This window comes from Sus scrofa, chromosome 16 (genome assembly GCF_000003025.6).
Source record: "Sus scrofa isolate TJ Tabasco breed Duroc chromosome 16, Sscrofa11.1, whole genome shotgun sequence".
In the NCBI taxonomy this organism is placed as follows: domain Eukaryota; kingdom Metazoa; phylum Chordata; class Mammalia; order Artiodactyla; family Suidae; genus Sus; species Sus scrofa.
In genome coordinates, this window is record NC_010458.4 from 43,723,099 (window position 1) to 43,749,015 (window position 25,917).

A 25,917-nucleotide genomic window follows, 5' to 3' on the forward strand; every position below is an offset into this window, starting at 1 on the left:
ACATATTTTCCAAGTTAGTTAAGGAGTGCTCTGTTCTAGAGTCACCTATTTTAATATGATGGGTAACTGAAGTCCTCCAGCTTTCCCCCCTGCACATCTGAGCCGTTCCTTAAAATCTGTACTTCTCAGTCAAGTGAAAATCTTACCCACCACATTTTGAAGCCTTGTTTCTATACCTTTCATTCAAAAAACATTTCCAAATTTCCTATATGAACTATGCTAGACGAGGGGGAGGGGAGATGTAAGATTGCATACATCAGTCTTTACCTCAAGGAGCTCACAGTTTTAATGTAGGAGACAAACATGTGAACACAAGGTCAAGTACCATAAAAGAGGATGTAAAGTATGTGAATTCTTGTGCCCCTAATCATAATCTATTTTGTAATTGTATTTATATGTCTTCTCATCCCTATTAGATTATAAGATCTTTAAAATTATTTCATTTCTGCTTCACATTCATATACAACTTCACCCAACCTCCAGGATCCAGCAGAGGGCTTTGAGAACACACCCAATAAATATACACTGTCCTTGATTTGTAAAGATGATAGTAAATCTTTAGGCAAATCAAGATGTACTAGCTGTGGGATGGGGATGTCTTAATGAACACTGTACAGACACCCTGGAGGGGTTTTGTCAGGGGCAATCCTTGAACCAGGTACATGTCATACAAAGAAAGAAAAATATTAACTTTTTTTGGGGGCGGGGGCTGTAAATCAAGGATCCCATGAATACTCTTCATTACAATGAACATAGTAACAGAATGCATTTCTTGCAGCTGAGAAAACATGTCATTACAATGCATTTTGAAGGAGAGTAACACCCTGTTTCTTCCAATATGGTTCCAGAAAAGGCTTTAGTTAGGGATTTGGAGATCAAGAGACAAATTCTCGATCCCTATTATTATTTTTCACAGCCAAATTAACACCCTTATTTCCAGGTGCTGCCTCACTCTACCTATATAATTATTCACTAGGTTCTATTAATTGAATTCCTAAATCTCTCTTACTTCTGCTGATTTCTCTGTCTCCACTACCAATAACCTTAGTACAGACAAACATTTCTTAAATGTAATATCGCGATGGCTTTCTAATGGGTCTCTTGTCCCTTGCTCTTACCTCACTCCAATCCACTCTCTAAAGCACACATCCAATTATATTCTATTCTGATTAAAAAAAAAAAAATCCTTCAATGGCTCACCATGGCTTTCAAGATAAAAATTCAGACTCTTTAAATATACTTACTGTACCTGATAGGTAGGCTCTGTTCAGATTCACCTCTCCATATTACTTAAGGTACAGTAATCCTATTGCCAGCCCTATGCCAGGCACAGAGCTAACACTGCTGCTGCTGCTACCATGACTACTGCTGCTATTAATAATGATATTAGTGATATCATTTAAAATACACTCTAGATAATAAGTGTTGTGCTAAGTGCTGTAATTCATATACTCCTCATAAAGGTCCCGTGAGATAACAATTATTCCGTTTTTTAAATGAAGAAACAATCTTAGCGTAAGCAACAGGTAGAAAGTCAGGCAACAATTAAATGGCAGACCTAATGCTAACTCCTACTGAGTGTTTCCTGGAGGTTAAGACACTACACTATGTACTTTGCATATATTACCTCATTCAAACCTCTCAACAACCCTGTCACTTGCTCCACTTGTGTTTGGTCCTCTTGACTTCATATCAAGTCTCTTCCACCAATGTTAGAAGACACAGCCTTAGAAGATTTCTGTCACTTTCTTAAAGCTTAATATTATTATTAATTACATTACTACCTCATATTCCATTAGAGCTTCATAGTTCACAAAATATTTTCAATACATTATTCTGACGTAAGTTTGTGAGTCTTGTTACAGATGAGGAAACTTAATCAAGTTTAATAGATAGCAAGTGGCAGAGCTGGAACCAAATCTAAGGCTTTTGATCCGTATTTTAGCTCTTAGCACTGGCAAAGTCTTGAGAACATATAAGAAATACTAATTAATTATTATTAAAAAATTAAAAAATAAAGGTACAAGAGGACAGAAGGGTACTTCAGACCTCAGGTGTATGGGCAGAAGCATAAAGGATGTATATGGAATTTTCAGGCTATGATTAATTTTCTAATTGGGAACACTTATTGAAAAATGTACTTGTGCCACTTCCCTCCCCCTACACACTTTAAAAGTGTACATATGTATATTAAAGCCTGGGACATAGGTCTCTTGCTTATTCTGATATCTTTTTCCAGTAGCAAGAAGCTTCTGCTGTTATTTGAAGGCTAGTAATATCTAGCAGTCCTTCCTAAGAGCCTATGCCAAAGTTCTGCTTATAATTAGGGAAGGCAGACAATACAAAGACAGACAATGTATTCATTTGTGTCTGAGAAGTCCCCAGGAACCCAAAGACAATAAAAACAAATAAGGTTGATAAAAACAGGGAGAAGAATAAAAACAGAAATTAACACTAAAATTTATTATTAAGCATCAGGAAGTATTCTAGGTCCTTTGCATGTCATAATCTACCTAATCTTCAAGGAAATCTTACAAAGTGCTGTTTTCACATGCATTTCACTAGTGAGAAACTGAAGCATTGACAAGTACAAATTAATTCAGATGGCAGCTCTGAAAAAGAAAATGTTCTGAAAGACAAATGTACAAAGACACAAAACCTCTGTGGGACAATGACATCTTCCACGGAGAAAGAAAAAATTTTAGAAAATTATAGCCCAAGCTCCACTAAATAAGCCAAGGATATTCTATCCAATAACACTGGAAGTAGAAAGATAATCAATTGGATTCTCAAAATAGTAAATGACTGAAAACTACATTTTAATTCAATGAATATACCAATCTTGAGCTCTGCAGATCTAGCCACAAATATTATAGGTCAATAGCAGGAATATCAACTCTGGTCTCTGCAAATATTTCACTTATTAAGGATGATTATAAAATTGAATGTTTAGAAAATTGCTTGTAAAAAAGAATAAAGATGGAGTTCCCGTTGTGACTCAACGAAAATGAGCCTGACTAGTATTCCTGAGGATGCGGGTTCAATCCCTGGCCTCACTCAGTGTGTTAAGGATCCTGCATTGTTGTGAGCTGTGGTGTAGGTCATTGCAGACTCAGCTCAGATCTGGCATTGGAACTTCCATATGCTGCAGGAGCTGCTCAAAAAGAACAACAACAACAAAAAAATTAAAGGCACAGGGATGCCACTCTTTAGACTAGCTTCATTCTAAGTAGAACTCTATCATGCAAATTCTTTTGACCTCATGTCAGAGGTGTGTTTGAGCAGAGATATCCCTTGGCTTATTTTTATTTTTACTTCTTCCTTCTGCTTTATTTAGCCTACATTTCATCTTTGCCTCTCTTTAGGCCTCTAATAAATTAGTACCTGACAGCCTCAGTTTTATTTATCTATCTAAAAAAATAAGAAATTCTAGAAAAGATGTAACCATGATTATGTATGTGATTAATAGGCATTAAATTAATAATGAATGCTTCAGAGCATTTGTTAGAGATAACCATTAGTTTATATCCATGTAAAATTTGGTATATTTTTGCACATTTTTGAGTATGCAGTAAAATTCATTAGAAATGATTAGAAACTGAATTCTTAGTTCAGTAATAAAAAGTCATTTTTAATATTAAGGTCTAGGTATATCAAAATCCATTCAATTCATTCTCATAATAAATCATTAGGTAGCTGAGTGGAAGATAATTACTTCAGTGGATAATCATTCTTCAGTAAAATTATTTCTCACTATTTCTCCTTATTATAAATAAATATCTTTCTTCTTTTTATTCATATAATCAGAATTTTACCATCTGGCCAGACCATTTGGTTTTTGTTTTCATCTCAGTAGGATACAGGAGGTGACTTTTATGAGAGATACATTTATACTTTAGTTTAACGTCCTATGATTAAGAAGCAAAAACATATTTTGCAGAAAAAGTATTTGAAACCACACCAGGGAAAACAATTTGGCTTTCACTTATAAAGGATAGAAACATTAACATTTTGAGGTTAGACTGAATTCTCTCTGGAGAGGTGGGTTTAACTTAGTTATGGTACCAGAGGAGAATCTAGGTGTAAACAAGGTGATAGCACAAATGTACACCAAAACAAAGCACAGTCCCTTGGTAGGTAGCTCCCTCCCCCGCCACCATCATTCTTAAATAATGCCACCTAAATGTAAATCCCATAAAGTCATTTGAGGATGATGCCAGCATTCAACTTTCCAAGAATAAGTACAAGAAACAGACCTTTTTCAATGGGTACTCTGTGGGAGTCAAAAGAAACCATTCCAATACATCAAAAGAATCACTAAGGATTGCTGGAGCCTCAGTAGTATGCACTAGTGCTTTAAGAGTCACATACCAAGAGAGGGCAAAAACAGATAACTATTTATGTCTGACACATCATGGGTGATCCCAAGAGTGAGGTTAGGAAATGGGAAAGCCATGGCCTCATTAGTTTCACGAAAGATTGCAGAAGAGCCATTTTCCACCAAGATAATTTACCCCCCCTGCCTTTTGTCATAAGCACTGGGTGGGTTTCACTGATGGGGAAAATGAAAATGGTTCCTGGCTTTGCAACAATGGGAATTTTATGTTAGAGCAGCTGGCAAAGAAAAGAAAAAGGTCAGAGGGTACATTCCTCTTATTGCAACATGTTTTCACCAGTTGAACCTCACCCTTAAGATTAGCAGAGCTCAGACAGCTGATAGTTGGAAGGGGGCAGAAAGAAGATGGAAATTTTCATGGGCGTGTCAAAAAGATAATGTGTGAAATATCTTTGCAAAAGTTAAGTGAAAGAGGTTGAACACTGCCTGCTCTTCTATTGAGATCTCCTCTTTTCAGTAGTGGGAGATGTTCTACTCCTCTGGGAAGAACTTCATTCTCCATAGCTACTCAGACATTTATTTCACTTAATACTATTTACTTTTACTTATTTTTAACTCCTCTAGAGAAGAGGTAGGTTTTGTGGTAAAGTAAGGAAATGGTAGTTTGAGAGTGCCCCATCTCCTTTGGAAAATAAACAGGAGAGTCTGAATGGGACAAAAATCACCTATCTCCTCCTGAACAAAGGATGAAGATGATATAGATGATGTTCAGCTAGAATCTTTGAAACAGTGATGGCAGCATTTCTTGACTCATACTTAATACAGGATAGTTTTCCTGAGTTATCCATGGGGAGACAACAACAGCTACTAATTTTGGGGGGAGGTGGTAGTCCCAACCTGACTACTCTACTCAGCTCTACTTCTTTGATTAAGCTATCTTAAAGAAGATAGCAGAAATGTGATTAAGAGTCTCTTTAGCTTATATATATATTTCTTCAAGTAGCTTCCAGAAGTGCTTAAGATCCTCAGAGGGCTATGTGAGAAAGTCATTTCTAAGACTGGATAGATGAGAATGCTTTAAAAAAAAAAAAAAAGCTAAAAACATGAGGTTGAATTGGGAAGAAAATCTTTTTTTTTTTTTTTTTTTTTGGTCTTTTTAGGGCTGCACCCTTAGCATATGGAGGTTCCCAAACTAGGGGTTGAATTGGAGCTGTAGTCCCTGGCCTACGCCACAACCACGCAGGATCTGAGCTGCATCTGTGACCTATAGCACAGGTCACAGCAACGCCAGATCCTTAACCCACTGAGTGAGGCCAGGGGTCAAACCTGTGTCCTCATGGATGCTACTCAGATTCGTTTCTGCTGAGCCATGATGGGAACTCCTGGAAGAAAATCTTAAAATAGCATTGGGAATGTATATAGCAATATATATAATCTATTTCTTTTCTTTTTTTTTTTTTAAACTTCCCAGATAATTCTTTTTTTTTTAATATTTTTTTTTATTTTCCCACTGTACAGCAAGGGGGTCAGGTTATCCTTACATGTATACATTACAATTACATTTTTTTCCCCCACCCTTTCTTCTGTTGCAACATGAGTATCTAGACAAAGTTCTCAATGCTATTCAGCAGGATCTCCTTGTAAATCTATTCTAAGTTGTGTCTGATAAGCCCAAGCTCCCGGAAACAACCCAAATGTCCATCGACAGATGACTGGATTCGGAAGATGTGGTATATATACACAATGGAATAGTACTCAGCCATAAAAAAGAATAATCTATTTCTTAAGGTGATTATATTTGGCATTTTCTGTTAAAATAAAAATATAATGATACAGAAAAATTTAGGTCCAGTGACCAGTGTGAAATGAGACTGCACATGAGGAGGTTTTGCTGTATTAGCAGTTGGCAGAAATTTTTTCTAGTTTCTCTGTTTTTGAGCTTGTCTATTTTTTTTCCCCCTTTTTGTAGAAGGATGATGCGTTATAGAGTTCTGTATTCAAGCCTTCTTGTTACCTATCACTACTTTATTCAAATTTTATCTTCCATTTATACTTTAAAACAAATTTTACCACCCTACTTTCACAACATGATCTTTGTATTTCTGTTCAGTTGTTTTGCTGAAACATTATTTCTCCAGCATTTCTGTTCTCTTCCCTACTTCAAATCTTATACTCCCACAACATTCAGTTCAACTCCCATCCAACTAAAAAGCCTTCAGATCCTACTCCAGGCTATTCTGACCTTCTCAGACTGAATGTCTATATCACTTATACATTTATACGTTACAATCCACCATTTCATTAAATACTATCTTATGTTATTCTCTAGCTGTTTCATGGATATTTCTTACTTTCCCAAGCTTATAAGATTTCTTTTTGTATTCTCCATAGTGTCTATCCTAGTGTGCTTAGAAAACACTCAATTATCCTTACTGACTTGGCCTAAAACCTTGAAAATGTTATAGCCAATCATCAGGTCTCCCATTAAGATTTTCCAATAACAACGTTGTCATCATTATCCAAGACTATTTATGGACTTCTATAGGAATCTTGAGCCTAACTTGCAAGTAAAATAACTACTAACGTGTATAATTCTGTAAAATGCGTCTTTGTCAATGGATTTTATCTTCCAAATGAATGTAGGAGTTAATGTACCCACTGTTAGGTAACAGAAGAGTTTGTACTGTTTTCCATAACCACTGAATGAATAATACCAAGAATATCTCTACATTTGATTGAAATACAAATAAAAGTTAGGTGGGCAGAATGTAATTACTGAAGCTGGATAATGGCCAGGAAACTTGGGAGAACACTTCCAACTTATGCCAAAGATTCCATGGATAACCACAACTGGTCAGAATCTCCATTTCCATGTACCATCTTAAACTCAGTGCCTCTTTTAGCCCCATGCCTCTAGCAAAATAAGGCCACTCATGCAGTGAGATTAACAGGGAGAAAAGTTACATCCAGAGGTTCCTAAAGATAATGTTTAATTTTTTTTTTGGTTCATTTTTTGACAAACTTATGAGGCCTACAGGAAATACCTAAAGCAAGTACCACAATGTTTCCAGAGCAGGAAATGCATCCTGTTTTGATAACTGAGAAGACTAACCTTTTAGTTATATAGCCAGATACTCATTCTTTCTAACATTAACCAACACTATAGAAGGATTCAGTTCTTTTGGAAATGTGGAGAATGGTACAGTGTGTATAGGTGTATTTCTCATGCAGAATGAAGAGTCAAGAACTAACTCTGCTTCTAACCTCATTTTTCATAAAATCATTTTACTGAAGCCTCTGGATTATATTAGACATACTGATATACATATATGCCAGAAAAACATTATCTTAGTTATATATTCCTCACTGATCACATAAATGGAGGTAATAATAAAATCTGATTTTGACTTTTGATATGTTATAACTCTCAACTCCATATTTTTTTCCCCAGATACAACAGGGTCAGTTAATATACATAGGTATAGATATATAACACATGATAATAAATTGACAAACTCATATGTAAGAATTATACAGTTAGGCTAGAACATTACTTGGAAAAAAAGATAAAACATATCTCTAGTTCTGAGCCTAAAATGCTGTTTAAGAATAGCAAAGAAGGAGAAAAAACATTTATACGAGTACTCACTATAATATTCTCTCAGGTTCACTTTAGGCTTGTTTTTAATCAAATTGATGACCAGTTTCTCACTGATTTCCCTGACTCCCAAAACCCTTCCTTCCTGACAAGCAGCAATAAAACATAACATGGCCAAATTCACTGTTATGCAGTCCTTACTTGTTGAGTTCTAAGATGCTCATATGCTCAGGTGTCCTTAATATTAAATGCTTTGGTATTGATAGTTAAGACATCTCAAAACATACAGCCTCAGATTTCCTTACTTCTGACCAGTCCAAAGCCACCCACTGAGGGGGACAAGACTGGTTGTTGCAGGGCTCTTTTTCAATAGGTCGGTGTGTTAAACAACCACTGAAGTCCAATGTCTCTTCCTCAGAAGGTCCAATCTTCCTGATGCAGAGCACTGCCCTTGTGCGCATCCCACCATCGCAAGTCTTGCTACATTCCAACCAGTCCCCAATGAACCACCTGCAGCAAGAAGTGGAAGAAACATAGAAAAGCATTCCCTCAGTGCAGCCAGAGATTTCAGCAGAGTGAGAGCATTTTATCAGTGGACTACTTCTTCCCAGGAAAGCTAACATTTCAGTGTCAGTTGATGTGACAAATGACAAGTGCAAGAACTGCAAAGGAAAAGATAATGCACTGTTAGCTGCCTTCTAGACTATAGTGCATTGGCTTTGGAACTTTGGAGCACGCAGAACTCAGGTTCAAACAAGGAATGCACTATGTGTATTTAAAAGTCCTTTTTAAAAAATTAATTTCTAAAATGAGGATAACGATATCAATCATGAGACTGTCATGAGGATTAAACAAGGTAACATATATAAAGCTTCTATTCATGCACTAGAAAATGTTTAACAACTGGCTTCTCATGGGAAGGAGGGAGTCCTAATTTGTTATATTGCCAGTTTTTGTGGTATGAATACTTCACTACTGCCAATTTCAAGCTATCACCTTGACAAACTGAATATGAACAAGAGAATACATGCTAGGAATAGTCTCAGGAGCTTCTAACAGTGTCTGACACACAACGAACAAGAAACAGTGGCTATTTTTATTATTATGTTGAGGCAAGTTCTCCCTCAGTTGAGAATTTTGTGACAAAACCAAACTATAGGAGCTAAGGATTTGTTTTCTGAGTCCCAGGAATGAACATCAGGCTCCGCATAAGACAGATGTCTTTATTATCCTTACGGGGGCAGAGGTGGCCCACATTTCCATCCAGAGGATACGAGGGTCTTAAAAACCCTGCCATAAGAGCAGAGCCCTGAGCCAGTTCTGTGAAAACATGGGGATCCCTTGCTTTGATCCCTTTTCTCTTAAAAACAGCTTCTATACAACTAATGTGGTAAGAAACAGGAAGTATCTTAGTAAATGAACATGTCTCACATTTGTAGGTACGCCACTCCTAAAGCTATCAATGAATTTCATATGTATAATTTCAGGGTTTTGTGTGTGTGTGCAGGTGTATGTGTAATATTTTTGTAGTACTCACTCTTTTAGGCACGTTAATTGGTCCAAGGGGGTGAATCATGATCGAAATCAGACCAACAAGAGATCAGTTTTAGAATGTTTATATTTCAATGAGAGTTAAAGGACCCTTTCCTGTCTGGTCACAAAGGTGTATATAAAGATATGAGCTGAAGATGGCCATGTCCCTGTCAAGTGGCAAGAAGGCAGAGAGTTCCAAAGTGATTCTAGCCATTTCTGAAGCTAGAACTACTCTTACACTTCCCTCACCTTTGTTATGTAAATCAATTAATCATCTTAAGAGCAGAAGGTAGCCAAAGCTGCAGTTGTGTTATTTCCAACCAGAGTCCTGATGGATATAGTGTATAATATAATGAATGTATTATGAATGCCTACTATGCTCAAGGCACTGTGTTTTGTTTTATAGAAGAAAGTAAGACCCAGTGTTAGGAAACAGTTCTCCAAAATCATGAAAAGTGCAATGGTGGTATGAGGACTAGATCCCCCCATCAACTGCTATCCACTAAGCTTCAATTTTAATACTGCCTAATAGCAGACTCTAGATCACAAGCATGAGGTCAAGACATTTTCTTCAATCCATGATTATAAATCATGCCTCTATCCTAAATGAATATGCTCATCGCTGCTGGATAAGAGATTACCCAGAGAGAATATACCCAACTCTTCCTATAATCTTAGTTCACTGAGCCAGTTTTGTATGTGGAAGACAATACCTTAGTGAAGTCAGAGTATCAGTATCTTAAATTTGAACCTACTCTTAGCCAAATAAGCCACAATGGGTTTTGTTCATTATTACTTGTATTATATTTTCTTACAGAGGGAAACCCAGCATTTAGAAAATCATAATTAACCAATTTCTCAAAATGTATTTTGCCAAAAATCTAAAAATTCTCATTTACTTAAAGAGTGACAACTTAAATCCTGAATTTTAAAAATCTGACATTAGCATTTTTTTCTAAGTCATTTTCCAGAAGAGATTTAAAGTGATTTTCATATTCTTTCTGTTTTGTTTTCCACAGATGAACAAGATCCCAAGTTGTTAGCACCATTTTTGGTAAAGGGGGAAATGTGTCCTGAGAATAATAACTTGCATGCCGGTCATAGTAAAACACTGATTCAATCTGCAACAGTGATTTCATCACCAAGATTAGGGGATAAAACAGAAATGTGTATAACTCAGCCACAAAAAGTTCAGTCATACCACCTCCAGCCATGATCTCATTAGGTCTCATCATGTAAGAGGGATGGAGGCCTTCAAATTAAACACAGGTGCCCAGAGCAACAGCAGTGATTCAGGAGCTGTTGCTGTTTTTTTAATGCTGCAGGAGGCCAGCGCCACCTCTGCCTTTTTATTCTTCGTCCTCTCTGTTATTGCCAATCATCTCTTAGCTTAGATGTAGCATTTAATTCAGAAAGTATGAAAGTCATGGTAATAATCACTCTCCCAGCTTCCCTTTTAATTTCAGGCTTCACATTCAGTCCCTGATACATTTTTATTGCTCACCAAATCATCCCTTCCCATGTTTCTCTGAAGGATTAAAAAACCATCCAGTTATTTAAACAGTTTTGTAATTTTACAACTTCATCTACTTGTCCCAGTTTCATCACTCTCCGGCTCAGTTTAAGACAGACTGCTTCCTTCACCTTCATTCTCCATGTACCTGACCCTCCAATGACATTCTCCCTATTTCTCTTTTTTCCCTCTCTATATTGTGGTAAAATGCGAGCACAAAAATTCTCTCTGATAACGTCAATAGTTGAATCATATAGTCTGAATAATAATACCAAGACTGTCTTTCTGAACTGAAGATCCAGTGATTAAATTATCTTCATCCTTAACTAGATAAAGAAACTATAGTTAGGAGTTCCTGTTGTGGCGCAGTGGTTAACGAATCCGACTAGGAACCATGAGGTTGTGGGTTCGGTCCCTGCCCTTGCTCAGTGGGTTAACGATCTGGCGTTGCCGTGAGCTGTGGTGTAGGTTGCAGACGCGGCTTGGATCCCGCGTTGCTGTGGCTCTGGCGTGGGCTGGTGGCTACGGCTCCAATTGGACCCCTAGCCTGGGAACCTCCACATGCCGAGGGAGCGGCCCAAGAAATAGCAAAAAGACAAAAAAAAAAAAAAAAAAAAAAAAAAAAAAGAAAAAGAAACTATAGTTAGTGGGATTCATGTTTGAGTGTCTGAAATAAGAGTGGCTTGATGCAGCCTGTGTAATCTGATCTATAGTATCTGTACATTAATAAGATACAAGGTGTTCCCGTCGTGGCTCAGTGGTTAACAAATCCAACTAGGAACCATGAGGTTGTGGGTTCGGTCCCTGGACTCACTCAGTGGGTTAAGGATTCGGCATTGGTGTGAGCTGTGGTGTAGGTTGCAGACGTGGCTCGGATCCTGTGTTGCTGTGGCTCTGGCGTAGCCAGCAGCTACAGCTCTGATTAGACCCCTATCCTGGGAACCTCCATTTGCCATGGATTAGGCCCTAAAAAGGAAAAAAAAAAAATTACAGTATCATACAGGGATTATACTCAGTATCCAAAGACTCATCCTGTTGTATAGCACAGGGAACTATATCTAGTCACTTGTTATGGAACATGATGGAGAATAATGAGAGAACACACACACACACACACATGACTGGGTTACTTTACAGTAGAAATTGACAGAACACTGTAAATCAACTATAATGGAAATAATAAAAATCATAAAAAAAAAGACTTCACATGAGTTCATATAGAAATATTTTTGCTATTAAAAGGCATTATGGTCAAAATGAACTCTTGGCCTTTCTCTTTGGAGTCAGACTCACCATTACTTCCTTTTCTTACTGTGGGCGAGGCAATAGCTTCCCATCAGTCATGTTCTTTAATATCAACTCCTCCTTTTTCCCTTTTCTAATTATTTCTGCTTATGTCCTGAATCCCATTTTCATTCAATGTCTCTAGAGTTCTTGTTTGTTTCCTCTCCATAGTCACCTCACCAACTTGACTACTATTCTCTTTCTCAAAAAAGATTTGCTGCTTTGAGCGCATTACCTTTTCCCAGCAAGGGTTCCTCTGGCCTTTCAAAGTCTTCGAGATAAATACTATTATTATTATTATTTCTATACCAATGTCTCTTTTGTCTATTCTTCCTAGGTCCTGTAATTTTTTTTATACAACACAAGATAAATGTTATTGCCCTGTATTTTTCCATATTTTACTTATAAAGTCTCTAAGATAACTAAAAGACATTTAAAATATTTCATCACCTGAAAAGGTACTTTCTTATTAAAAAATACTATTTAGGATTTTAAATTAATGGTATTGGGAAAACAATATTTGAAAATAAATATAGGTCCTTTTCTCAAAGCAGGCAAATATATTTCAGATAGATTGAGGTTTACAGTAAAAAAAAAAACTTTGACAGTATAATGATAGAATGGGTAAGGCCTTCTTAACATTATACTAATGAAAGACATAAAAGCTTTTTTTTTTTAGGACTGCACCAGTGGCATATGGAGGTTCCCAGGCTAAGGGTCAAATCAGAGCTAGAGGTGCCAGCCTATACCACAACCACAGCAACACAGGATCTGAGCCACGTCTGTGACCTACACCACAGCTCATGGCAATACCAGATCCTTAACCTACTGAGCGAGGCCAGGGATTGAACCCACAACCCCATGGTTCTTAGTCCAATTCGTTTCCACTGCACCATGACGGGAACTCCGCAGACATGAAAGTTTGATAGTTTTCCTATATAGTGTTTAAAAAACATTTATAAGTAAATATAGATCATAAAATCATAAGAAAAACAGAGAACATAACAAACTAGGAAAAATATTTATAAAGAATTAATATTGGTAATACATATAAATCAAAAGCAAAATGATAAATACTTCAATAAAAAAAACTGGACAGGCCATGAAGAGGAAAAGCAAAAAAGTAAGAAATAAAAATGACTACTGAACATAATTTTTAAATGTCCATCCTCACTAGCAATTCTAGAAATACAAGGAATAAAACAGCGATTAAATATCAAGGCTTTTCTTTTCCTAAAAAGCACTTAAAGATTGTTTTTAAAATAGTAATATCCAGGGTTGTTCAGGGAAATGACAGTCTTATATGTGTACTGTCAGTGGGTATATACATTCTTACATTCTTTCTGGGCAGGAATTGGACAATGTGTCTCAAAGGGTAAAATATAATTCCCTTTAAACAAGAAATTTTATTCCTAATCATTTAGCATAAAGCCGTAATTAGAGAGAGAAAAGTTTTAGTACCAAAAATGGTTAATGCTCTGGGATCAAAAGTTAGGACCCAGTCAAAATTGTTCAACAGTGGAAAACCAATTAAATAAACAATGACATATCTGCTAAATGCTGTATGTAGTTAACGGTTAATGTTAAAAACATAATGTTCAATATGTTGAGAACTGATTATAAAGCATCATAAATAGTATAATACCATTTTGTTACATATGTGCGCCTATGTAGAAAGAGAAAAAAGACCAAATATATAGATCAGAATATTAACAGTGGTCTTATAAGCATTATAAGTTTTTGTAGTTTCTTCTTTCTACTTTCTGCATTTAAAAATTATGCTTTAATATACCAAAAAAACAAATATTACCATATTGTAATCTGATAAAAACCTCTTTCTTTCCTTCCACACTGATTTAAAGTCTTATTGAATTCAGTAGTTTTTCACTGAATTTTATCTCTGTAATACCAGTGTCTACTGGGAATCTTATCACATACAACAACCATTCTGAATAATAAAGATTTCCCTTTTCACAGTCTGAATTCAAAAGCATAAAGACAAAAGAACTAAGAAAAACTGGACTAATAAACTGTAATATGTTAAATATGTATCATCAGCTTTTTCCAAAAAAGAAAACTGTCAGCCTAAATAGTCTATCTTTTTCAAATGCCACTCTCTTGTCTCCAAACAAACAAAAGAGTTAATAAATAACTTTTTATTTCATAACTACAAAAGGAAAGGAAACTAGAAACTTAATTTTAATCATGTAGGTCAATTCAAATCTATCAATTATTCCTAAAGTGTTTAAAAAATAATTCCCATGTAATATCCAAACACACAATATATAGGCTGAAATGAGCAACCACTGAAATCTCAAAGGCTGTCTGAATAACATTTAAACTTAAAAAAGCTAAGGGCAAAGCAGAACAGGTGTGACTAGGCTCACTTGGATGCCTTAAATGGCTGATCGTGACAAACATAATACTTCAAATACTGAGTGTCGGGTAATTAACTTAATGGATTGAGACTCACATTATATGAAAATAGGCTGAGGTTATTGAAAACATAAAAAATTAGCCTACAGTTTTTGAGCATCACTTTGTTTTATATAGGTTTTCACTTTCTCTTGAGATAAATTTATAAAAATAATTGGCAAAAGAAAATTTTAAAAATGACCAAAAAACTTATTTTTGTAATACATCTCATAGGTCTTATTTCTATATTTTCCCATGTTTGCAGTTTAAGGAGTTAGTTATATGATGATCACATTTCAAAAAGAAGCTACATGAAATTTAAAGATCTTAGAATGACAACTTCTATCACTCTAGATTCTGCGTGTTTTTATTTGGTAGCCACTGTCGTAAACCTTTTCAAGAGATTAGGAGTGAGTATTTCTCTTTAGGATTCAAATATTTAGTTAGACACTGACTTGACATACGTTTGTTTGGATATTGAAAGCTCATAAGGCATTACTGCTTTGGAACAAATATCAAGAAATGCAGCTTGCTTTAACCACAATAGGGACCTGAATTCTCTATCCATTTTAAGTCCCAGGTTTTTATGACTCCACTTTTAGAAAAAGGGATTATTTCATTATAGAGCTTTCCTCTCCAGTTCTAGAGAGATTGAGATAAATTCATTTACCTATTCTCTTTTCCTTCATCAATTTCATGTTGGAATAATTAGGTAACCTGGGGCGTAGTGGTTACTCTGATTTCTCAAACAAGAATGAAATACCATTCACACATGTTCTGTCTTGCACTTGTCAATCAGGCAAAATCCCTACACAGATCAGCACTTTCAGGATTAACTCAGTATCTTTGTCTTTTTTAACATAATTACTGCCTTTTGCTCAATCAAGAAACTTTTTTGTTCTTACAGATTATAAAGTGTGGCCCACTGACACCAGATATCATATTTTTATATTTTAGTTTTTTAAAGGTCATCGTGAAGATATATGGGCTCTCTTCTTGTGCCTCCCTTTACAATGAGTTGTAACTGTTACATTAATCAACAGAAAGGGACTGAAGTACACTTCCAGGCCTGTGCTCTATACTCAGAAGATAGAATGCCTTAGGGTGACGGACTTTAAATATTCCATTACAAAATATCTCTAAACCATTTAAAAAGTCTTTAAGCCTTTAGGATAAATATCTGGAAAAGATAAGACTGCATTTCAATCTACTGTATTTTACTGAATCTAAGATACCATTATTTTATGTACCATTAAGAAAAAAATAATGCCAATTAATATTGTAAGATACTATGAATTAATCAATTGCAAAATGAATCAAATTTCAGAGATGTTAAAATGCAAAAAAAATGCGCTCTAAAGTTGATGAAATATAACAATTTCCAGCACTGTGCCAGGATCAACCTATTGAAGTTCTTGCTTTAAAGAAGTGAATAACCAAAACCTATGGATAAATAGGAATCAAAATTCCATACTTTGTGATGTTTTACCCCCTTTTCTCAGCCTAATTTATTCGTATCATATGAATGTATGTTTACAAATATGAATAGTCAATGTTGTTCTCTTTGCACTTGAAAATAATTCTCACTTCTTTCTTTTACTTACTCAGGTGGGCAGGGCTCAGTGTTGCAGGTTCTTTGATTTTCAGGCGGCTTACTATCAGGGTCACAGTAATTGTTCTGGACAATGGAGTTGTCATCCAATCTTTTACAGACCACCTCCTGTCTTTGGACACCTTGAGAAAAGGAGGACATTGTTAATTGAAGAGTAGTTTACCTTTCAGTAAGTTAGGTATGCATAGCTTTCCTCTGTGGGGAATCAACCTCACTGGATCGCTGATGTCTTATCTGTTCCAGAAACACTTGACTGCTTCTCTAAAAAGGAGAGAAGTCCTGGTCATTACACTGCAATTTAGGCAAAATTATTGTTCTCATATTTAGAAACATAACTGTTTCCAAGTTCAGAAAAGAAACTATTGGTAATTTTAAACAACTGGTATTCCCATCTGTATATTCTTCTTCGTGCTTTCCTTTAAAAAAAAAGAAACTTTATTTTCCCAAAATACCATCAGATAAAATGTATAAATATACATTTCAATGCAAAACAATGATTAGGGACAATTTTACTTTTTAATATTTTGTAGGACGATTCTCATCAATTTAGTCTTTGTGAGGAACACGTAACATTCACACGTCTCATTTTTCCCCCTTCCATTTATAGATTTATTTCTCTGAAAGCCCACAAAGTCTAAACTTTAAAGACTGTAGTGAGCCTCTTTGGTCTACAACCCAGTAGCAGTCTGTTCATTTTTAAAAAGTCAGCCTTTGTTGACTATACCACTGTCAAACAGATACATTCATATTCCACCAAATATTAACTTATAAAATACTTATCTGATTCTTAATAGTTAATTAGTCTCTGTGACCTGTTTGTCACAGCCAAAAATATTCTCTTAAAATTTGTAAAATTCCAAATATATGTTTATTATTTATTGGCAAAGATATCCACCACAACTTGCTCACATTTCACAAAATACAAAGACAGACACAAACACACTCTTATTTGTATATATGGCTGGTAAAGAGACTTTATGCACACTCATTTTCTCTTCAGTGTGGAGGAATCAAAAGAAGCAAAGATAGGTATATTAAGGTCTCAGAGAAAAAGGCAAACTACCAGATAATGCTAATGTTTCAGATCCTGTAGGGGTAGCAGCTTGTTCCTGGAATTGAAAATAAAACACAAACTAAGCTGGCCATTTACTCACCCACCCCACTTCTATAACCAGGTAGGCTAAATTACCCAGAACCAGTTGTAAAAGCAGCATTAGTGGCATCCAGGAAACTGCAGCTTCACACCTAGCTAGTCCCACACAAACCTGCAGCTTTCTTTTTTTTTTTTCTTTTAGTTCCTTTTAAGAGGGTATATTTTATTACTTGCAATGACCCAAAGCTTTTACTGATCACCTTCAACAGGTTTTAGGTTTTCCTAAATTGAGGGGCTTAAAACACAGCCAAACAACTTAGTGGCAAAATGTCTCAGAGGATGTGTTGTATTCACTCCTTCCCAATCCCTTGAAGAAGCCAAACATCTCTGTTTATGTGACAACCACTTGGAATTCTTTAACTATTAAAGTTTGGATTTTTGAGGGAAGAATGATTCACATCAGGCATAGCTTTGACACATTCACAGATGTTCCACAGTATTCACCAGATATCTCCCCACCGTGTCATTCCAGTGGGCAGATAACTAAGTCCTTGTGATTCACCTAGACAAAAATCTCTATCATTAGTCATAGGATTCAACTACCAACTGTCACAGTGGCTCAGAATATCCATCCACCCAGGTTAAATTCTTTGTTCCTTTTGGGAAAAGCAGGGGGTTGTTTTTATAAGTTAACATGGTTCTTTTTTTAAAAATCATTCAAATATCATCTTGGAGAGGGGAGACTTAAAATAAATCCACTTATACAAAGGACTTAAAACTTTAGCCAACTTTCATATATTGAACAATTTAAAAAATATGATTATACTTAACAATACGAAAGTTGGCATTCAATCTAGTATCTTGGTTGTTTTCCAGAAAAGGATAAACATTTTCTTTTATTTTTATTCAGGGAGAATAAACATTTTCAATACTACAAAATGGAACTGATGTTGCTTTATATCAATGGCAGAAACATTAATTTAGTTTCCACAGGTTAAGATAAAATTTTACTTCCTTTAAATAAATCTTAGAAATGTTGTTTGGTTGTGACATGACTTTTTAAAGGTAGCCTTTAATATAAAAGCAAGGGCTCTGCATTTGAATCACAGATGAAATACTAGTTATTAGAAATAAGATTTACATTTAATTTTAAGATAAATTCTAGTCATGTACGATCTTAAAAAAATTTGGCTATATAAATAGTTATTGTCAAAAATTTGGGACATACACAAAACCAGAGAGAACAAAATAAAAATTATCCATAATCCCATATCTTTGCTCTAGACCTTTATTTTTAAGGCGATTTTGTTCTTCTGTGGCACCCAGTAATTAATTTAAAATTACATAGTGCACAAAATAAAAACACCAGGTAACTAAAATAGGTAGATCATTCATTTATTCACTCATCCATTCATTCATTCAACAGAGAAAAAAATTACTAAACAGAAAGCACTGTATTTATGAGGTATTAAGCTAAGTGCTAAGAGTTGTAACTCGAATTCACTTAATTCGTCATGACTCCAGCTTCTTAAAAATTAGAAATTAGGGTATTTGGGGTGCATTTAAGTTTCCTAACTTCAGAATGCTATCTTTTTATGAAGTAAAAATTAAAGTCCTTAAATAAACAGCTGAAATAACTATTTTAAAAAGATGTATTTTCCTTGCATTCATCTTTTATTAATTTTCTCCTAAAAAGTCATATTAGACAGTGGGGTATTTAACACTCAAAAACTTACTATACCAGTAATCTATTCCAAATCTTCCTAAAATGCTGAACTATCTCCATCAACAGCATACAAATCTCCTTCCAACTTTTACTCTCACATTTGGCAGGTCCATAGATTTTTCTTTTTTTTTTTTAAGTCAGTGGCAACAGAGTAACTCTAAACCAATGCACCTAATTGGATGGATTTTTCAACACATACTTTTGGATTAAGGAAAATCCAGCTTTTAGCATTAAAGAGTAGAAAACACAAGTCAATTGGAAATAATATAAACTAAGTCAACAAGAGAAATGATTGAGTTTAGAATCTTTTACTATGATCAGCCTCTTGTACACAGCTTCTTTTAAAGTAATCTGTAAAACATTGCTAAGAAATTGACCTAAATCCTTTTGGGAATAATTACATCCAGTTACACAAAACCACTATGCTTTCGAACCTAAAGACTTACAGTTTATAACCCAAAACATAAAACGTCAGTCAGTATATGCCTAATCAAAAACAAAATTCTGATGGCTTAGTGCCCATATCCCCCGGAGAGAAGCAGATGTTTAGCAGACTTAATCAGTCAAATTTTAAAATGCACTAATTATATTTTATTCTTAAACACCTAAGTTACTGGCACACAAATTCTGTACCTATGCTGTTTTTAAAGGCAATTCCTCTTCCATGCTTGAAAAAATTTAATGGTTTCATATTAGAAATTTAATTACAAAGATGCTATTATCAATATATATTTCACTTTAAACTCTCTAAAATGAGTGTATCTTGTTTAGAGACTTAATTTGCTTATCATTTTGATTCTTTGTTACCAAAGATGGTTCTCAACATGGAAATGTAGCCTTTATTTTTAGCCTGGAAGTTTAAATTTGTCAGATCTTACCTTTAGCTTCTGACAATAAAAGTTAAAAGTTACAGATGATCTATTTGCTCAACAAAGGTTCTGTTGTCCACTGGGAGGAAGGACAACCCAACTTGAATCACTGCTCAAGCTACACATGAAGAAATGGCTTTTAGTATTTATTGTGAAATAGCTTATTCCATAGGACAATGAGCAAGAAGTCTACCAAGCTGTAGGCAAGTCCATCTGCTATGCTTACTCTAAGAAATGGTCATGGTTCAAGAATACTCAGTCTTTTGCTCAACAGCTGCCAGTCTTGAGTGTAGGCTCAGACCATAGCTCCTCTTCATTTCTTGCCTGCTTTTCAGTTCCTCCTCTACTCTTATAAGCTAATCAAAGTTCTCATGTCCCATCTTTCTTCTTTCAGATAATTAAATCATTTTATAAATTCATGTGTAACAATATTTAGCAATTTATTGCTTTTCTCAGGGCACTTCATCACTTTAAAAGTAGAGAGATAGGGCACTCAATGAACAAAAATTACCACTTAAATTTCATTTGAAAGGAATTCTATGTATTAAACCAACAAGGATGTGGGACAAGTGCAGAAGAAAGGCCTTCTAGGTCTTCTCAAATCTAGTCATAAGACCCAGCATTTCAGTCCTGGACCATTAAATTGGTAAGAAAACAGTCTATAACCACATGTGGGTAAGTCAGTGAAGGAAAGAAAGAGAGGAAGGTGTAACTCTGGGATTGATGGCCTAATAAACATCAAGAAAATTTAATCTATTGGCAAAGCACATCTTATCTACCCAAGAAACAGTTTTCAGAAGGGGGTGGGGATTAATAAGTCAGAGCTTATAGTAAAAATGTGGTTGGTGGCTAAGGCAAAAATTTGCTTAACCACAGCATTCAAAGTAGTTAGCAACCAAGACAACACTACATAACCACAGAATACAGAGCATATGGCCAACAATATTAATTTAATCTAAATCTTCAGTGCAGATAGCATCCAGAAAGCAAGCGCCAGGAAAAAAAAAAAAAAAAAAAAAAAAGGTCTCTCTGCTCTGCCTTTCATGGCTGGAATCTGGCTGCTGTGCTGTGTGATTATTGGCCAGACATAAGCTTTGGAGGGCAGAGCAAAGCCCATCTGCCTTGGATCTAACAGCTGGCATCAGGGTACCAATCAGTTCCACCCATTTGCTTCCTTCCTCTGAAGAACGTCCTGCTAGTTTTTAATCTTCCAAAGGCCTTCTTCCTCTGCCTTTCCAGTGTCTTCCCTTCTGTTTTAGCAAAATTAAACTCTCCAGGAAGCAGGATTAAGAAAAGGGAAATGTGGCTTTAAAATATATACATTTCTAGAGTAATTGTGTTTAGTGATGGTAAGGTAGGATGAAGAATACATACAATGCATTTATATGAAATCACACTATTTCTGGAAGGAATTTCTAGTACTCATTATATAGGAACAGTAATCTCTTCAATGGAAAGTGTCTAACTTAGTTAATTCATTGAACTTCTACTATGTCTAAGTCTTGGGTTTTACTATCATAGGGAGAAAATGAGTGAGACAGATGCAACCTAAACAAGATTACACTAATAATGAGGGGAGGGGATGAGGCAAGTACCATTATAATCATGTTATGGAAGCTACCTTATTTGATAAAAATGCACTTCTAGGTCTAATATTTTTAATTTTACAATTCCCTCATTTGTTATGTTGCCATCTGATTTCTCTTTCCTTGATCTTCATGGATCTTAAGGACTCTTTTCATAGCCAAATGTCTATGATGTCATTCCCTTTCACTTTATCTTGTTACAGTGTTTTTTTCTTACTCCAACTTCTGCCTTGTTTAGTTACCTCTTTTTGAGTTCTAGGCAGTTTAGATAAATGACTGAAGGCAAGTTTTCATTCTCTTTTGTAAAATGAGACAATTAAATTAGATGATTTCTAATGTTGATCCAAAATTCTGTGAAAGCTGTCTTTTTTTTCCTCCACAATCCAATTGTTCATCCCCCCCACCCTCGCATTTCTCCTGTACTCTAAAGAATAATAAGTCTCGAAAATGTACATTTGTTAGATTCCATTTGTTTTTAGGCTTGTTTCAGTGACTCAGTTCTTAGCACTGTGAGGTACATATCAAAGAGGTTATACATGTCAAGAGGCAGAACACCAACTAGAAAGAGGAATTTGTGAGAGGCAAGTCTCCTAATATAAATAAACTCATACTAAAGAGGAATTTCTGTGAACTTTAGTAGTACCTCATTTGTTTTGGGTATTTCATTAAAATTTAGAAGAATGATGTTGGAGTGCAAGGAGGTCTTGAGCTTCTTCCACACATTGTAATTGATTTATCACCAATAAAGCATTTTTCTTTAATTATATATAAAATCCTTTTCTGGGAACCAAAGAGTAAATACTTCAGATTTGAGTTACTGCAAGTATTTAATCATAAATAAGCTATAAGATTTTTAAACCAAAATCTTCATTTTGTTTAGGTAAAAAAAAAAACGGGAAAAGTAATATCATAGGGTCCTATAAAATGAGGGTGATGATGCATACCCTTATAAGAAGTTTTTTTTTCCAAACGTATTTTATGCACAATACTTTGTAAAGATGCATAATGTTATGACCATCAAAAATGAGATTGGGGAGTTCCTGTCATGGCTCTTCGGTTAGCTAACCTGACTAGCATCCATGAGGACACAGGTTCCATCCCTGACCTTGCTCAGTGGGTTAAGGATCTGGTGTTGTTGTGAGCTGTGGTGTAGGTCGCAGACGCGGCTCAGATCCCACATTGCTGTGGCTCTGGTGTAGGCCAGTGGCTGTAGTTCTGACTGGACCCCTAGCTTGGGAACCTCCATATGCGTGGGTGCAGCCCTAAAAGACAAAAAGAACAACAACAAGAAAAATGAGATTGGGACAAAATTTCTATGAAGTGAAATATGAACTTTGACATAGATCATTAATATATAAAATAGGAATGCACTCAAACCTTGGCTTTATCCTTACCCAAGTTTTTCATTGAGTGACTATGTATCCAGGCCCTATTCATGTTAGAGAAGAATATAATCTCTAAAACAATAGAAATGAAATGAAACAGGAAGGAAAACAGTACTAGGAGGAATGTTTTAGGTTAACAGAGATTTCTTGCCTTCAGTTATAAATCTTAACATTAGAGAAAACACAAGCCACAATATGCGGGGGTAAACAATAAAAAATGTCAGATTATTAACTAAATTTTCAAATATAGGATTTTGTACAAGAAGTTAGAAAGCTTAAATTACATTGAAGACACACAGGAGAATTCAAAGAACTTTTTAAAAGTGTATTCTACAGAGGAAGTCATGTGCTGAAGGAAAAAGATAAATAGAAATAATTATTAGAGACAAAACAACAGACATACTAACTTCCAGAAGTGTGAACCAGCCAAGAACATGAATTTACCTAGAGAAGTTATTCCTCTCCAGGGCATGTTACATAAGAAGCCAGCCAGGTGCAACCGACGGATACAGAGCGTAGGCTTTTGGGAGCTGTGATGTTCGCAAGTGCCCTGCTGTGATGCCTGGTACAATTAATCCCATATGTTAAAGAGTAGTCTTCCTTCTCAACATTGAAAATGAATTGAAACTAGGCAATGGTGGGAGAGAGCGAAAAGGGAACACCACAGTCGTTGCAAAGAGACTATTTATTGTCTAGTCTTACAAATGTTTGTTTTCTAAGCTCAAAGAGAAAATTAGAGAATCATGAACAAAACCGAATGCAAATCTTTATTCCTTATAAACTCAAGTCACTTTTTACAAGGGACTTGAATCATTATCACAGTGATCTGTTTTATGTCTAAGTTTGGTATTTACAGGAACCAAACATAAAAGGACTCTCATTGTTTCAAACAATAGCACATTGTGCAACCTCACAAAGAAAACATCTTTCATAGAGAATATTCCTTAAAATAACTATATTTCTTCAAAGGAAAAGATATGGCAATGACGAAAGCACTTTTAATTATTCAAACTAAAATTTCCATCTGTTATCTTTTACTTAACTCTGAATAACTTTTGGATGGTAATTCCTAAATCAAAGGGAAGTAAACAATGATAAGATTTCACTTATTAATGTTTTTCACGCTTAATTTAAACCAAATCTATTTTGAAATTCAAAAAACGATCGGATTTTGTTTTCCTCTTCCCTATTGTGGGGCTCCTCCATTTTGAGTTTCAGTCCAAGTTACAGTATATGTGTCGTTTATAAGTGTTAGTCATTATTATTGTTGCTATGTTTAAAACCCACTCTCAAAGTCTTGTTTGTTTGAAACATATTCTATTAGTTCACAAATTGTGTCAACTGACCATTTTTAGTGATGTTGAACATGTTAGGCATGTTAGAATTAGCAAATAAATTAAAAGGACACCTGTGAAAATATAAAGCATTTGCCTCTGTTTTATCTGGTACTTGGAGAGCTGTTCTTTTCAGTCAGATATTAGCACTGGCATAAAGACTGCATTTTATTTTTCTAATAATTATTTTTTACAATTGTTATTTTAGAATTAACTGTACTGTTAAGTACACATTACGGTGTTGTATCATTCTTGAAAACAACACAATATATAATGTTAACACAGGTATGTGTGACTGGGTCACCTTGCCGTACAGTAGAAAATTGACAGAACACTGTAAACCAGCTAAAATGGAATATTTTTAAAAATAAAAATCATTATAAAATTAAAAAAAATAAAGAAAAAAATCAAGTGCTTCCATAGAAACAATGTAGAAATATCCAACTTTTTAAAGAGACCAGGTATTCTGCTTGACAGATTCATTAAAATAATTTGAAAAGTTGACAATTAGTGAATTAAATAATGGGGACTATTACATAAACTTGTTAGGTAGTAAATTGTGAAGAATTTGTTATGAGGAGCTCTTTGAAACATATAGTTTCTTTTTCTTTCCTCTTTCTTTTTTTTTTTTTTTTTTTTTTTTTTTCCTGGCTTTAATCACCTTCTTATCCGAAACTGAAACAGAGGAAGGAAACATTCAGGAGAACATAATACAGATCGGAGAAATTTACATTTTACTCAAAACTTCTAGTTTTCTTAGTGGAAGTGCAGAAGAGTCTCCATTCAAAAACTCTGAACATCATCAGGATCATGAATGAGGAGTTTGTATGCATTTTTTTCCTCTTATGAAATGAAATTCATCATGTACTGAAAGGAAGTGAGGTGACTAATTTTTGTCCAACTTTACTGATACTGCTTTTACCCTAAATCAAGAGTTCTCAAACTTTCTTAGTTCACATCACCCTTAGAGTTCCAATAAATTTTTTTCACAGTCCTCCCAGGCAGAAAAAAAAGTACCTAAGAATGTCCTTAAGTAGTTTGGTACAAACAACTTAATATTAATAATTTGTGTGGTATAGGATCCATGTCACTGTGTTTCCACTGAATATGTACAATATTCTACAATATTCTGCTTCTGTAAGTTTCCTGCAGTGTCCTGGGGTACTATGGTGCAGTGTGAAAAATATGGCCCTAAATCAGGAAAATACAAAATAGTAGTTGGAAACTATGTAAACCATCTCAAAATCTCAGTTTCAATATTTATAAGAATCCAGGTGAATCAGGTGAAATCACAAAACGTGAAATTGAAAAGAATTTGTCCTAGTTAGAAAGAGGAAAAACACAGAATATCTTTTAAAAAATTTATTTTTATTTTTGGTGAGGTTGTTAATGCAACTTTATTGTAGCAGTAGCTAAATAACACAGTGCCCTCAAATATTAAGGTTTTATCTCATTGACTGATTATAAACTTCCCCAGAGCAACAGATTGTCACTACTATCAACATGGAAGTCTCTACCAGGCTCCCCACACTATACTTATCCCAATACACCACCTTCTTTTTTTAAATTAAAATATATTGACTTACGATGTATTATTAGTTTCAGGTGTATATCACAGTGATTCAGTTATACA

At 35.0% G+C, this 25,917-nt stretch overlaps 1 protein-coding gene across 1 annotated transcript in view; it reads right to left on the reverse strand.

Moving 5' to 3' along the window:
- The window catches only part of ADAMTS6 (ADAM metallopeptidase with thrombospondin type 1 motif 6), a 308,302-nt gene that overhangs the window by 20,580 nt on the left and 261,805 nt on the right, over positions 1-25,917 (reverse strand). Inside the window, exons 20-21 of the mRNA XM_021076778.1 lie at positions 16,284-16,413; positions 8,240-8,444 (exon numbers count right to left, since the gene is read on the reverse strand). Coding sequence (XP_020932437.1) covers positions 8,240-8,444; positions 16,284-16,413 — 335 coding nt within the window. The remainder of the gene's footprint in view (positions 1-8,239; positions 8,445-16,283; positions 16,414-25,917) is intronic.